Source organism: Emys orbicularis, chromosome 4 (genome assembly GCF_028017835.1).
Source record: "Emys orbicularis isolate rEmyOrb1 chromosome 4, rEmyOrb1.hap1, whole genome shotgun sequence".
Taxonomy (NCBI): domain Eukaryota; kingdom Metazoa; phylum Chordata; order Testudines; family Emydidae; genus Emys; species Emys orbicularis.
In genome coordinates, this window is record NC_088686.1 from 32,214,842 (window position 1) to 32,230,266 (window position 15,425).

At 41.1% G+C, this 15,425-nt stretch overlaps 1 protein-coding gene across 1 annotated transcript in view; it reads left to right on the forward strand.

Moving 5' to 3' along the window:
- Positions 1–320: 320 nt before the first annotated feature.
- CCDC88C (coiled-coil domain containing 88C) overlaps positions 321–15,425 on the forward strand; it is a 126,949-nt gene continuing 111,844 nt past the window's right edge. The window contains exons 1-3 of the mRNA XM_065402640.1: positions 321–380; positions 1,823–1,923; positions 11,277–11,385. Coding sequence (XP_065258712.1) covers positions 321–380; positions 1,823–1,923; positions 11,277–11,385 — 270 coding nt within the window. The remainder of the gene's footprint in view (positions 381–1,822; positions 1,924–11,276; positions 11,386–15,425) is intronic.

Below are 15,425 nucleotides of genomic sequence, written 5' to 3' on the forward strand. Positions count from 1 at the left end.
AGTGGAAGCGTCTCTCCGGGACGCCGCAGCCTGCTGGGGGAGTGACTAGCGAGCCCTTGCCAGGAGCGGGGGCGGACGGACCGGCCTGCAGCCGGGAGGCTCCGATCCCTGGCGGGGCAGCCTGGGGAGCGGACTCGCAGCCAGAGGAAGCGGCCCTGCGCACCGTGTGCCCTCAGGGGAAGGGGGGATGGACCTCGCATTGTTTCTCTGCTAAGCAACTCCTGCCGGGCGCTGGCGCCGCGGAACATGGGCTCTTCGCCTTTGTCTCCCGAGTGAGCGAGCCCTTCGCACGCTGCCTTTGTGAGCCTAGCCCCGCGAATATGGATGTGACCATTTCCGAGCTCATGGAGCTCTTCCTGCAGAGCCCTTTGGTGACCTGGGTAAGTGGCGCCTCATTGTTCTGGGACCTGTGTGCTGGGGCGGGGGCTGCCCGCTCCCCCCGCGTCTCGGGGAGCACCTGGCTGGGTGCCCCGAGGGGCTGGGGACAGGTTAGCGTCCCGCTTCCGCTGCGCGCACACACCAACACCGCTTTTTGATTCTTAAAAGCAACTCCATGCAGAGATCTCTTGGCCAGGCTGAATTATCCCCACCTGGGCGGCTGGCAGGGAAACAGGTTTATGGGTCCTGGTTATTTTAAATAATAATATTAACTGTCTATTCCAGGAATCGTGCAGTTACAGAGTAGTTCTATTTTTCAACTTTAAATAAAGCTGCCGCAAGTGTCTGCGACCAGTCTGGGGGTCTCCTAGCGATCTGCCTGCAAAACAAAAAGAAACTTTCCTCTCTGAGAGCTAGCGGGTTGTTCCCCTTGTAACAGCGTTTGTTCTTCGGTGCTGCTCACAATAGGTGCATAGAAGAAAAGGGATTTTGACCTGGGAGGGAGGGGACCATCTTGAAAACAGGAATCCAGTTATTCTGTTGCTATTTACCTGCTTTTCGGAGGTTTGAATGCTAGGCCCAAAGCAACAATACCTTCCAGGATATGATTGTCACATGAACCATAGATAAGTGTTGTGAGATCAGTAATTGGGATGAATCTTTCCCGAAATCTGAAAAAGGACCGTGTGGCTCTGAAATGGGGAGCATCAAACCCCACCTTTGGAATGGGGGATGGGAAAGGAGCCTGAATGGTGTAAATCTTGCCCTGGTACAATGAGAGCAAGGAGCTTTCTTTCTATGAATTTGACATCCGCTACCGGTTGGGAATCTGTTTCAATCATTTAATTTAAATGTGAACAATGTTGTCAAATAGGCCTGGGCACCCTCAGCCCAAAATATTTGCCCCTGTTGGTGATCAGAGTCACCAGATAAGAACCACTGTCCTTTGCTTTTATGACACAGGTACACAGTTCTTGCTGGAGGAAGAAAAAAATGTGTAGGCAGCGAGAACAGGGTTGTGAAGAAGCTTGAGTCAAATTCATAGATTCTAAGGCCGGAAGGGACCGTTGTGATCATCTATTCTGACCTCCTGTTTAACATAGGCCAGAGATTGTCTCCAAAATAATTACTAGAGCAGATTTTTTAGAAAAACATCCAATCTTGATTTAAATTCAATGCTGGTGTAAACAAGTTCAGCACTGTTGAAATCAATGGTTTTACAGTAGGGCTGCTTCCCTCCCCTTACGTCAGAAAGCCTATTCGCAGATGAGTCTTTTGTGTTTAGAAGATGTGCAGGGATTGTTTAACTACTCAGTTTGTAATTGCTTTGGCAGGAGTGGGGTTGGAGGTGGTTTCTAGTGAGACTTGGGACGTGTGCAATTTTAGGTTATTCTGTAAGAAAATTGTGAAGGATTATTAAAATATCTGCTGTTTTTTCTGACAGGTGAAGACATTTGGACCGTTAGGGAATGAAAATGAAGACAAATTGACTATGTATATGGATCTGGTAGATGGTGTCTTTCTGAACAAAATCATGTTGCAAATGTAAGTAATCTTTTAAGGGATAATGAAAACTGCTTAGTGTTACAAGATCCTACCTTAAATTACTGTAATTGAGTTGACTTGCATTTAAATGTATACTGGAAATCAATACTTTTGAATAGACAGGTCAGTTTCCTGATATGCAGATTGCCTCATTATTGGTGAAGGTAAAGTGTGTGTTACTGTTTGACAGGCATTAAAGCATTTCAGTCTTCTGTATAATTGATAGAGAGTTGGTTGGAAAACAGGTGCATGGCGAGAGGAAAATCTTTTGCAATATTTTTCCCTAGGTTGGGAGGGGGATTTTTTTTTTTTTTTTTTTTTAATTTCCTGAATTTGAAATTGACCACACAGAAAATTTGCCCCAGGTTTAAAAATTGACTTAAAAAATTGCCCTGATACATTTGTTAATTGTTTGTGTATCCCCCTGTGATGGCACATTTCATCATCTCTGGAGAAATGAAAAAGCCTTATCACGTGAAACTTTACTGTAGTCAGTGAGTCACACTTGCGTAGAAGGGCTGAAGTATCGATGTTCAAATATAAAGTTTCATAGTGCTCATGTAGTTCAATAAAATGCTTTTTCATTTGGGTGGCGTGTTTGTCATGGACCACTACAGATAGAACTAAGACATTTATAAATAGTTTAATCTGAAATAGAAAACAGTTACCTTAATCTAGCTCTGTTTTTTTTCCTTTCATTTAAGTAAGCTCTTAGTAAAAAGTTTCTACGTTAATCTAGTTTTGACCACATCCTTTCCTGTAGCTGAATTTATCATATGCAGATTCTGTTTCATATGAATTTGTATTTCCATTTAAACATAATGGACATATTTCAGATAAGGAATTTATGTGGAAAAGTTTTTTTGATTTAACTTTTAAAGGTGGAATTTTCAAAAGTGCTTAATATGGGTCTAATTCTGCTCCCATTGAATGAAGTTTATTGACATTTTACCATAGATTTCACTGTATTCAGATCTAGGCCAACCCTGAGCACTTTTGAAAAGCCTGCTGTAGATGATTAACTTGTCACTGGGCTGTGTACTGTGCAAGTATTTTCTGAAAAGTGACTTTGTAAAGATGGTGTCTTGAGTCTGGCTTCTTACCCCAAGATATCTAGTCCAGTATCCTGTCTCTGATGGTGGCCAGCTCCACATGTAATTTGCAAAGTGAAACTGAATTCTTTCTGGTTTGTGCATTACCAGCAATAAAGATTCTGTAAATGGAATTTAGCTAACAATTAACACGAGCCAAGGTCGAATCCAGGACACTCCCTCTGAGGTGTATTGTTTCTGCAGTGTTAACTGAAGTGGTTTTAAAAAAAAAATGTGTGTGGGGGGGGGGGAAGGGGGGGATAAAATCTTATATGACCTGTGACTCTGGTTACAGAAAGGCCACGTTTCTTAGTCATTTTTCATGGTAGAACCCCTTTTTAAATAGAATTTCTAAAATCAGGGCTCTAAGCATCAATATTTAGATCCACATCTAAACTTTCTCAATGTGTAGACGTGGAAGGGGGTTTTACATCATGTCCATCTTTCCTTAAAGTACTTCTCCGTGCCAGACAAAGTTACAGCTGTAGTGAGGCTGCTATGGAATTAACTAACTAGAATTAACTAAATTATGGACATTGTTGGGAAAATTTTTTTAGCAGACCTTGTACATCCAAAGAGAAAGTACTTAACAAAGGAAAACAAAAATGGTGCTATCTTGGTGTCTATTTACAACAAAGAAATATGAGCAACTGAGTTTTTCTTTTAGTGATAGAACTGTAGAAGATCACTTGGATTCATTATTATGAGATGCAAAGTGCTTTGCTGACTAAAATTATATGTGTATATATATTATTAAAATAGAGTGTTTACATCACCTCATCAACCATTGAAATGCAGCCACCTCTAGCGAGGAACGTAACTGTTCTACAGCGTACAAAAATTTAACAGCGTTTTGGGGCAAGGAGTGAACAATAAAATCCAATTGAAATTGCAGGGGGGAGGGAGTCAGGTTAACTATAATTATGCTATTGGAGTTTGGTCTGGATACCATACTCTGGCGAAAAATGCCATGGGATCTTTAATGACCACTAGCATTCAAGAGCTTAGTCTTACATCTCATCCAAAAGACAACTCTGCCAGCAGCACCATGGAAAATGTGGGGGGGAAGCACTAACGCACAATGAGTACTGGAGTAAGAAACTCCCGTTAGATTAAACACAAGCGGACAGGGCTTTCTTTTTCCTTTTTTTGAGATGGCTTTGGCAGTGCTTCTGGTGGTGTCTTGGGATCAAAGAAACCAAAACTTTCCTATTGAGAGCCCAAGATTATTTAACTAAGGAACCAGCACTACAGTATTTATGTACACCCAACCCAGCAAGGTGCTGAAGAGAGCTTCTGTCTGTGACCTTCACTCTTTGTTAGCCAACCTTTAGAATTTGCAATGCAATTACTGCTTGCCTGTAAATCAGGAGAGCCTTTCTAAATGTGTTTCTGCCCCACAAAGTTTTCAGAATAGAAAAACAAATGTCTCAGAAATGCTCACTCATCAGTTCCTCCGGTTCCATGTAAGGTTGACTTTAAATGCTTGTGTCTTACTGAAACTGTGCTTGTCAGGGTCCTTGATAAATCGGATAGTATATTATGTGCCATGTTAAAATAATGTTGGTGCTCTGAAGGCACGGAGTGTAGTAAATGTTGGCGCTCTGAAGGTGGAGTGTAGTAAAGAGCTGTTAGACAACTGTCTAACCAATCAGGTGTTCTCTTCTTTCCAGTCCTACTTGAAATTGTTTCGCCTGAGGATTATCCTGTTGACAAAGTTGTTTGAACACACACAACACAGGCATATGACTTCACACCTAAATGACAGTTTGAGTTTTAGGTTTGGATTTTTTTATGGTCCCATGTGATTGAAACCCTTATTGTTTAGCTGCAGCAAAACCGATGTCTCTAAATGGGAATTGGTGAAGCTGGTATTTGTATTACCTCCCCTCCCCACACCCCTGACCAAAACCTCTGACCAAAACTTTGTTTCGAGTTGCGGAGGCTGGTGCTGTAAGTGTTTCATTGTTAAAATACATTATTTCTGTCCTGCTGTCAAGTGAGGTTTAATGTCCGATCATCGCTGAAAGGAATCCAGTGGCTCTATTAAGTGGCATGGTTAAACTTGGTGAGCTTTGATTGCTGGCAAAACATAGGGCTTTGACTGTGTGCAGTGCTGAGCAGGCTCCATTCACACAAGCAGACCAATGATTTCTATATACGGTAGGCTGGATTATGACCTACACACCATCTGGCGTGCTGGTGTGGGTGCAGAAGGGCTGTGCTGCAGGCAGAACCCCAAGGAGGCATTTTGGATGGCTTAGTCAGATCAGCATGGCAACTGCACCACCCTCAGAGGGAAGTGCAGTGCAGGCTGCCATTCTTTTTGCCTGTCCAGGTCTGCTGGCTGTGTGAAATGGGGGAGGGGGAATGAGGGGTGGCCTGCTGCCACCCTGTCCTTTTTTAGACAGCTAGAGTTCAGAGAGACGCAGAAATGAGCTGAGCCTCAGGCACGACAAACTTTGCAAGGAGGGACGATAGGCCTCCTTACACACTCATGCAGGTGATAGTTACATATTGAGTCAGACTGTGGCCAACATCCAATGTTAATGTCACTACATTTTTAAATACTGCTAAACAGGATAAGTCTTTTTGTTGTTGATGGTCTCCTCCTTCTGCATTCTGGCACAGTTGACTCTGACCTAAGCATGGATATGGCACAGTTGCATATCTGTAAATAATATCCCTTATGAGCAAATGATACAATATTGTTTAGTGGGGCGCTAAAATAATACAGCTATCCATAGTGAAACTGCAGTAGTACTAGAACTTCTGGATTTCTTGTGAGTGCATTTGTATCAAATTAATACACTGTTCTACAGCCACATTTCAAAGTTTTTCAGACTCTGCTGCATACAGTTTTGTGTCACTTTCATACCAGGAAGTGACACAAATCTGATTGCCTTGAGCACAGTGATTACATTGGGGCAGGAATATCTGTTAGTGTAAGCAAATATTTACTGCTTAAGCCCATAGTTTTTGATGATGGAGTGTTTTTATTGGGAAATGGTGGATGTATATACACAAGGAGCCCTAAATATTTGTGTATTGGCTTGTTAAACAATAGGTTACACACCTAGACTGGAACATATCGGACAGGAATAAAATGACAAAATATCTGACGGGAATAAATCTGACAAAACCATCATTTTTTGCAACTCCTAAATGGAAAGTCTGTATAATAAATATCTTTGAATTTTGCTTGCAATTGTCATTGTTTATAATATCAACCAGTCTTCTGTGATCTCAGTATATGTGATAGGAGTAGCCAATATAATAATGGAAGCAGCAAGTAGCCATGTATACATGAGGGTAATATTATTTGGAGGCATATTTCTTGTATTGTTTTAAATCATATTTGAATATTTATTTTACAGGCAGTTTAGGGCTCTCATTGGCTTTTAGTCTATTAGATACGAAAGAAGAGGAAGCTGATATTTGAATCATGGCAATTAGACTAAACAAAGTCCCCTTCTGTTTGTTTTCCATTAGTGAATTACTTCCAGGAACAAAGTGCAGGCAAAAGAATACAGGAGATTGGGACTGCAGGATAGTTCTTCCCAAACCAACTTTTATCTCAGACAAAATCAGCCCAGAGGCAATAGAATACTAGTGACCCTTGGTACATTTGATTATCTGTGATATTTGATAATTCGCTGGCCCTATTTGAGGGCTTCCCACTGACTTGTAATGCTTATTTGCCACAAATTACTCAAGCAAGACTTATAATTTTGAACTTAAAAAAAAAAAAATCCTTTCCCATAGTTCATGATCTGGTTTAACTGATGGCTAGCTCTCTGATGAGCTCTTTTCAAGCACAGTTACCCCATATTAGCAGCGCAAAGCATTCGACCATCAAGACATCCCCGCTTCCTCCAAAAAAAAAATAACGATCGGATTTTTTTAATTAATAATTTTGCGGTCCTTTTATTTGCCTTCTGTTTTTTGTTTTTTTTTAAACTTCTGGGTTACACTCAACTCATGTTTTTCTCTGCAATCATGAGGGCTAAAAACATACTTTCTCTTTAGAAATGAAAGTTGAGATTCTCATGTACTCATATGGAGCAGGGCTTTAAGGAAAATGCTGAATAGCAGAGGTACTCATGAGATTCAGTTCAGGGGTCTCAAACTCATTCATAGTGGGGAGCATATTTTAATACGGAGATTCTTGTGAGCTGTCACCTCCACTTGCATAATATCCCTGTTCGTTTTCTGTGTAATCTAAGTATGATATATTTTTAGTTTCTTTTAATACAATTTAATAATATCTCGCACTTATAGAGATCTTTTCATTGAGAGCTCTCAAAAGACTTTACACAGGGAGGTCAATATCATTATCCCCATTTTACAAATGGGGAAACTGAGGCCAGTGACTTGCTCAAAGTTGCCTAGCAGGCCAGTGGCTGAGCTGAGGAATTTAGAAGCTGGAAACAAGGAGGAGAGTCCATAGGCCGCGGTTTGAGACTCTTTGTCTCAGTTTAATTAAAGGAAAAAGATATTCCCATAAATGTGAAGCTTGCTTCTTATTGTACAGCTTACCCAGTGTCTTGTGATTTTGTTGATCCCTGTTCCCCCTCCCTGACTTTGCTCCCCCTATTCTTTGCTATTACAGATTGAGTTGTACCCTTTTCTGTGTTGTTTTGAGTAGCTTCCTCTCTCTTTCCCTACACTGAGTTCTGTTCTTTTGCTTCTCCCCTAGATTTCTGGTATCTTCTTCTCTCTCTCTCGCTCTGTGTCTTGTTTTCATTTATCTCCTCCTCCCTCAAACATCCTTCCTTTCACTCCCCAGACCCACATCTTCCAACATACCCACCTGTCCTGCATGTGCCCATATGCAGCCACCCATTCACAGGCTCATTTCTGGTTTCCCCCAGTTAAAGAGAAGTGGGGAGATGCCACTCTGCTGCCTCTTGTCCTAAAGATACAGGCGTGTCCCCTGGATCACAATGGTCCTGTCTTTCTAACGTCTAAAAGGAGTGGCTGCCCCTGTGTTGCTGTGATTCCACAGTTGCTCCCTTCCCTTAGCAGCCAGCCACCCCAGTCTCTGCTCCCCGACATCACTCAGCCCATTCATGCTCACCACATCCCTACTAGCCTGGGGCAAATGGATTTTTAAATCCTGGTGAGTGAGGGTAGAGATAGCAGCAATCCAATCTGTCCCCTTTGCATTATGCTGCCCACTCACACTAGACAGAAAATCAAATATAGAAAACGTATTGTAAAAACTTATTTTAAAATATTATAATGAAGTATCAGTTTTTTCTTGCAGAAAAGCTGAATGCCTAGAACACCTGGGATTCGTAAGGAGGTGCTCATCCAAGTACTAACTGGGCCAAGATGCCTTTAGGTTACAGAATCGTGTAAGACCAAGCAAACCAGGACCTGTAAGATTATCTGCTTTTCAGAAACCAGCCATTGTCTCAAAGAGCAACTTGCCATGACTCCCATAACTTACTGATCTCCTATTGCACATGTGCATCTCCAGTATCAGTATCTGAATTTGTTATACAGTGAGCATTAACATTTCATAAAGTGCTTCTGTGGTGACAAGTTGAAAAGCATTTCTGTTTCAGGGAAAGGAGCTGCTTACCTCACCTCACCTCATGCATAAGATTCCATGTTGCTTAAGAAGTTTATAAAGTTGCTGTATACATGGTCTCACTTATCCCAGTCTGTCCTATTGGGCAACAAACTGTACATGACTGTGGTCTGTATACTGACTAGCAGCTGGGAGCTTTCGGGGCATTGCACAGTGCCCCTTTCTGACATTAAACAAACCTGCCTTCTTATGCAATTTCTTCAAACATCTGTAACATAATGTTCAGACTATATTTTATTTTCAAGAAAGCACTTGGCCTCCATCTCAGAGAGGAAATGATGGAACCACTTAAATAACACCATTTACTCCGGTCTGGCTCCACAGGCAGATCAACAAGCCTCGTGGTCAATGATATTAAAGGCTGCCCTGGGCAAAGTGATTATTGTCATTAAACATAATAGTGGCAGTTCAGGAAGTTTTTTTCCTCACGCCCTGATCCTGCAAACACTTATGGATGTGAATAGTCCCAATGATTTCAGTGGGGCTACTTGTATGTGTAAACTTAAGCGGCTGTATGGGTGTGTGTGTTTTGTAGTTTCTGGGCAGTAAAGGGGGTGTGATTTTTTCCCCCCCCCCAAAGATGTCTAAATGATTTAGGAGCAAAAGTCCCATTAAAAGTCAATTGACCTTGTGCTCCTGAGTCACTTAGGTGCTTTTGAAAATCTCACCCTGGGCCTAAAAATGCCCTATCTAGGAATATTCAAAAGAAACACCAGTTCTTTGCCATGGCTAGTTATGTGTCTTCAGTGGGTTGGGTGTGTGTTCCTCTTGTGGGTTTTTTTATTAATCAAACTTTTAAAGTCCACTTATTTTCCAGCCCCATCATCATTCCTAGTATGTCCCAGTGATAATTTGTGAGATAAGCAACCATCAAAACTAATATTTCCTTTGTTAAAGTATGGCAGCAGGTGCCAAATAGAACAGCCAAAGCCAACATCTCTTCTTTCTGGATATAGACTTTGGGCTAATGGGCTATAGTATTGGACAGCAGCACCGCTATGTAGTGTATGAATGGATTGGTTCATGTAGAACCTGGAGGACTTTGAACTACCCCTTCTGTTTGGTCAACTTCTCTTTACTGTTTGTTTGCTTCCCTGTGTATTGTAATGACTAATCACAAAGCCTAAGTATCCAGCATCCATCAGAATCAGACTCTCTACTAGTATTCTTTAGAGCATTCCCCATACAGGCTGGCCTAACATGGACCTGGAGAGGCCAAACCCAGGTTCCCCTTTCAAATCTTGCACATGTCTTGTGCTGCTGCACTGCTGTCTGATCTGTCTCACTAGGTACTTGTATGACCCCATCACCATAGTATTTGAGCACCGGTTTCATTAACAAGGGCAAGTTAATCTCAGGGCTGCAAACATCAACAAAAATGAGATGGTCAAGTAAAGGTGATCGTATGGCATTTATGTTGAAGTCCTATGTTTTTCTTAACTTGTGCATTAAAACTGCAGTCAGTGTGCCAAATATTACTGCTTCTGTAAGAGTGGATGAAGAGGAGTCTTGCCCATTTATGCCAGTGGCAAATTTACCACTTTGTACCTCAGTGCATTTAAAATCACCAACTGCACATGCGTATAGGTATCAAGTCTAATAGCAAAGCAGGACTTTGGCCATCTCTTCAATGGGAGAGACACTCTGTGATGTCTACACATATCACCCATGTTCAGTGCAAAGATGAATTGACGTGGTTGTGCTTAAAAACACAAAAATACTCTTAACTGCTTACGGTACTTGTGTAAACTTTGACAAACAGTCACACAGTATGTCAGTTCCCCTTTAATTCACCTGTCAACACCAAAATTCAGTGTTTCCTCTGGAAGAGTTGTCAATGGCTAGATTAACTGCCAAAGCAGAGTCCTGGATGCAGATGCCTATGTTGGTTAGGTGTCAGCTAATAACACTCTGAACTAGGGGATTGACTGATCACAAGTTTTTCAGATCCCTTTTAAGGTGCATTGGTGTGTTTAACTTCCATACAGATTCTCTTAATCATTTGGGGCTTTTCTTTACCTCAGAAACAGTCATTTCAGTTCACCCTTGAGATTCAGTTGTAATCACTTCCTTTAAAACAAAGAAAACTTCTAGCGTCCTAATCTCTCTCTCTCTTCTCCCCCCCCCATCCCAATTAATTGCTCTCTTGCACACGCATGCACCTTTATATATCTTCCAATAGTTCCTAGAAGCCCCAGTCAGGATCTGGGCCCCAGTGTGCTAGACACTGAACACTCTTAAAATATAAGACCGGGCTTAAATCTAATTAGGCAAGACAGAAAATGGCCTGTGTCTGCATGAGATTTCCTTGCATCAGGGACGGTCTAACTATATGTATGCTGCATACCCCTTGCTCTGGGAGTGCATAGTGGTTGCAGGATGATGTTGCTTAGAAGTGAGGGAGGCTCTTGAATCGCCACATAGGGTCACCTAAAATGTGTTACGCAGAGTGGTATGTGGAAGCGTTCCAAACTCTCTCCCTCCCTTTCATTGCGTGGCTGCAAAGGGAATATTAAGTTGTTAGTTTGTTGTAAGTTTGTATTAATTGTACTGAAATAGTCAAATGCTTAAGAGTCCTCCTTGTACTGCATTACTGTAGTGTGACAGGATAGAGCTGATGCATGCCCAGTCTTTAACATTGGGTTTTCCCTTTTTGTTTCTAGAGATCCACGGCCGACGAACCAACGTGTCAACAAGCACGTCGATAATGATGTCAACCTCAGAATCCAAAACCTGACCATCTTAGTCAGAAACATCAAGATTTATTATCAGGTGTGCCTTCTGCTCTTACTGGTGTCTGCCGAGGGTTGTGGTGTTTCCGCTAGCACAGGAATTAGTACTGTCTGTTAAAGAAAACTACCACAGGAAATGAAGAGGAAATTGTGTTCATGTAAAAGCATTTTCAGCCATCCTTGCCAGCACTTTGAAATACAGATAGAGCTAACTTTTCTAGCCTTCATGGCCCATCAGCAGATTTTAAAAAGGAAGGAAAAAACGGAGTTTGAAGGATATGATAGCTCTTTGGTTAGCTGTGTCGATATTCAACTCTTCTGCAGGATCTATGAAATAGGACTAATGTCTGAGGATATAAAACGTGTTTAAAACAAGTAGCGTTGCTTTCACCCTTAGAGACATCTTGAAATGCCAAGGAGTATTAAAATGGTCCTGTACATACATATTGTGTTTAAATAAGTCTCATGAAAGACTGACCACATCAACTCCCATTCCCAGGCTCTTCTCATCCACCTGCATCTCTTCTAGCCATATGCTGTACACTAGAGGCAGCTGGGTGGAGTGTTGCATCTCTTGAGAGTGTGGGAGAATAATGGTACTTCATTAACTTTAATTGCAGTTCTGGGGCTTGATGCTACTATAGTAGAGAGAGACCCCAAAATATTCTTGCCACCAATTGCTATCTGTGCTACAGAGCTTGCTAAAGAAAGTCTGAGTGGGATTCATGAAGAAGAAAGTAAAATAGAACCGATGACTTTTAAATGCAAGTTATGGCAGCATGTCAGGAGAGTAGATTGTGTAGCTTTTTGATCTGAGGTGGTGTGTTGGCATTTTATATATTTTTGAAGACAACAAATGTATGGCTCAATCATTTAGCATTGTAGGTATTGCTGGAATGGGTTGTCATTCACTTAAAAATAAATAACTGTAATTGTCCCGTTGAGTTCTCTACCCCAGCAGGGAAATCCCATTTCCTCAATCTTTCAACATAACAGGATGGGATTTCCTTGTCTGTCTTTATTATTGCTTACTCAGCACCATAGATCTGTATGAAGTTTTACAGACATCAGAAGACAGAGAGAGACAAGGTGGGTGAGGTACTAGATATATATATTTTTTTTAATTGGACCAACTTTTGTTGGTGAGAGAGACAAGCTTTTGAACCACCCAGATTCTTCATCAGCTTGTCTGTCTCGCCAACAGAAGTTGGTCTTATAAAAGATATTACCTCACTCACCTTGTCTCTCTAATATCCTGGGACCGACATTGCTACAACTACGCTACATGCAACATCAGAAGACGCAGTCCTTTCTCCACAAAGTTTGCAATCCAAGAGCCCGATCCTTAGTGTGCTGAGAACCCTAAACATTTAATCTCACTCATGGGAGTTCAGCACCTTGCAGCAGATGATCAGGCCCTTTGTTAGACAATGTACAAACAGGGGCTAGAGTATGGGAGAAAATAAATGTGATTCAGAATTATGTGACCTGGCTTGTTTAGTGTCTTGTTGGTTCTGCGCTGTTGGGTTTTTTTTTAATATAATCTAATCCAGCCAGGCACTACAGTAATACCTTATAACACACTTTCTTACTATTTGTAACAGGGAGCAAGAGCTGTGGCTGGAGATGGGAGGCATAATAATAAGACTCTGGCCAGATTCCAGAAAAATCTAGGCCAGGGGTTGGCAACCTTTCAGCAGTGGTGTGCCGAGTCTTCATTTATTCACTCTAATTTAAGGTTTCGCATGCCGGTAATACATTTAAACGTTGTTAGAAGGTCTCTTTCTATAAGTCTATAATATATAACTAAACTATTGTTGTATGTAAAGTAAATAAGGTTTTTAAAACGTTTAAGAAGCTTCATTTAAAATTAAATTAAAATGCAGAGCCCCCCGGACCGGTGGCCAGGACCCGGGCAGTGTGAGTGCCACTAAAAATCAGCTCACGTGCCACCTTTGGCACATGTGCTGTAGGTTGCCTACCCCTGATCTAGACCATTACTTTGTCAGGCTACTGCATCTCCCTGCCTCAGGAATGCATACCCTGCATGTAAATAGTATGATAGCAAAAATTAATTAGTTTGTTCTTGAAAATGTTAAATAATAGCAAATCTAAAAAAATTATATTTTTGTATCTATACACTACATGTAAGGAGCTCATTTCTCCTTTATCACATCAAGCTCTTTAGGGCAAATCCAAGGCCTCTTGTTAATCTAAGAGAGATTCCCTTTTAAATGACGTTGCATAACCTTCAATTCCCAATAGCCTGGAAGGAGTTAAAGGCAATCTGCGCAGTTCTATATATGATTGATATGCAGCGTCACATTTCTACTAATGGTTGTTGTATTTTGGAAGATTTCTTGTGTGTTAGAAGCCCAGCTAGTGTATATCATTTGAATTAAATGATGGTTGGTTGTTACAAAGTATACTCAAGGCTTCTAGAATGGATATTTTGGGATGTACTAGAGAATTTTGCCATCTAAAACTTTTCATAGTAATTATTGTGAAACCTCTCCTCCTTTGAACCTTTGTTTTTTGTTGTTTTTTAAGTAGCCTGAAATTAGTTGTGTTTGTATAGTTGAGTAATCTAAGTCAATAGCTGGAGATGAGGCTGGTGTGTTACTGACAGAAAACATCTAATCAATTTCAGTGGCAGTCTGGAAGTGGGAGGGAAGGTTCCTGACAAACAATAGAAGCACATATTGCTGCTTCCTCAAGGGAAGCACAAGCTTAAAAAACACCATGTTGGCCTTGGGGAATTCCCTTCACTTTCACCAAATGGACTCAAATCTCATTTACAGCTAATTCCTTGTATTTGGTGGGGGGAGTGTATATGGAGGGAAGTGAGGGTGATTATTCTTTTGTGTGTTATTAAACAAAGGGTCAAAGTGGGTGTCACAAAACAAAAGCTGTGTTATACACAAAGACAAGGAAGAATAGAAACATAAGTTCATGGTCCCCTAGTCCCTGTGTTTTGTGGAATAAGATATCAGTAGCTACTAAAATTAAACTATTTTAAGATATCACTCAAAGGCTGGATAGTTTTTTGGGTCCATATAAATGTCTAACATAACTGTGCTCAGTATAGTTGATCTCCTTGTTAAAACAAAATTTATTTCAGTATTTGGTGACTTTCTTCTGAAAGTAGAGGTGGAAGTAAACCAGAACCCTGGACCCAAATGGCCCCCCACGATGTTAAGACATTCCAGATCTGGATCAGAACTTTGAGGCACTATCTCTCTAACAGGTCTGAATGTAAACCCTGTATCTGAAGAGAGCTGGGTATTGGGGAAATTTGGATCTAGATCTGACCTTTGTGGCTTGGACTTCTCTCTTTATAAAATTTGCTTCACTGGGCATAAATGGGATGGGCAAATGCACTAAAGAAACACTTTTACACTGGAATCAGAACAGTTTAGGTGGCTCTGACGTTCACCTGGTGTCTCAATTGCTGTTTTTGTTAACTCTGTCAACATTTAATCTATGAATTCAGTGAAGTTAAGCCAGCACTTACAGCAGCACAAAACCTTGATCACTGAGGGCTGTAAAAAAACAATCACCAGTGCTTTGTGTCAAGATTGTTGCAGTAAAATGGGGAGAAACCTTGACAACTTTTAAGATGAGAGAATTTTGAGTTGGCCGGTTCCAATTTTTTATTTTAATAGGAGTGTATAAAAAAAGGGTTAGTCCTGGTGGCAAGTAAAGTCTCTACATTTCCCACTGAGTATCCGCACTTTTACAGGCTCTGTAATCATGGCCTGTGAGAACTTCATCTTCATCTTCTGAAACTAAGCAAATTAGTAATTTTGTTGTGGGATTTCTTGAGCAGAAATCTGTTAAAGAGGATCTGCCACTAATTCCATTTAATGAACATTGTGCCACTGGCTAACAGCAAAAATGCTGGTAATTAACTTTTTGAACTTTTTTGACATTTTGGGAAGGCTTCTATGAGGGAGAATGTGAAATGTCATTGTCAGTTTTGTGTGTGTGTGTGTACACGTGTGTTGGAGGGTGTGTTTGCACTTTCTAGCTAGTGCTTTGATCAAGCTGATGGTTCAGAGCATTGGCAGCTTTCCACCG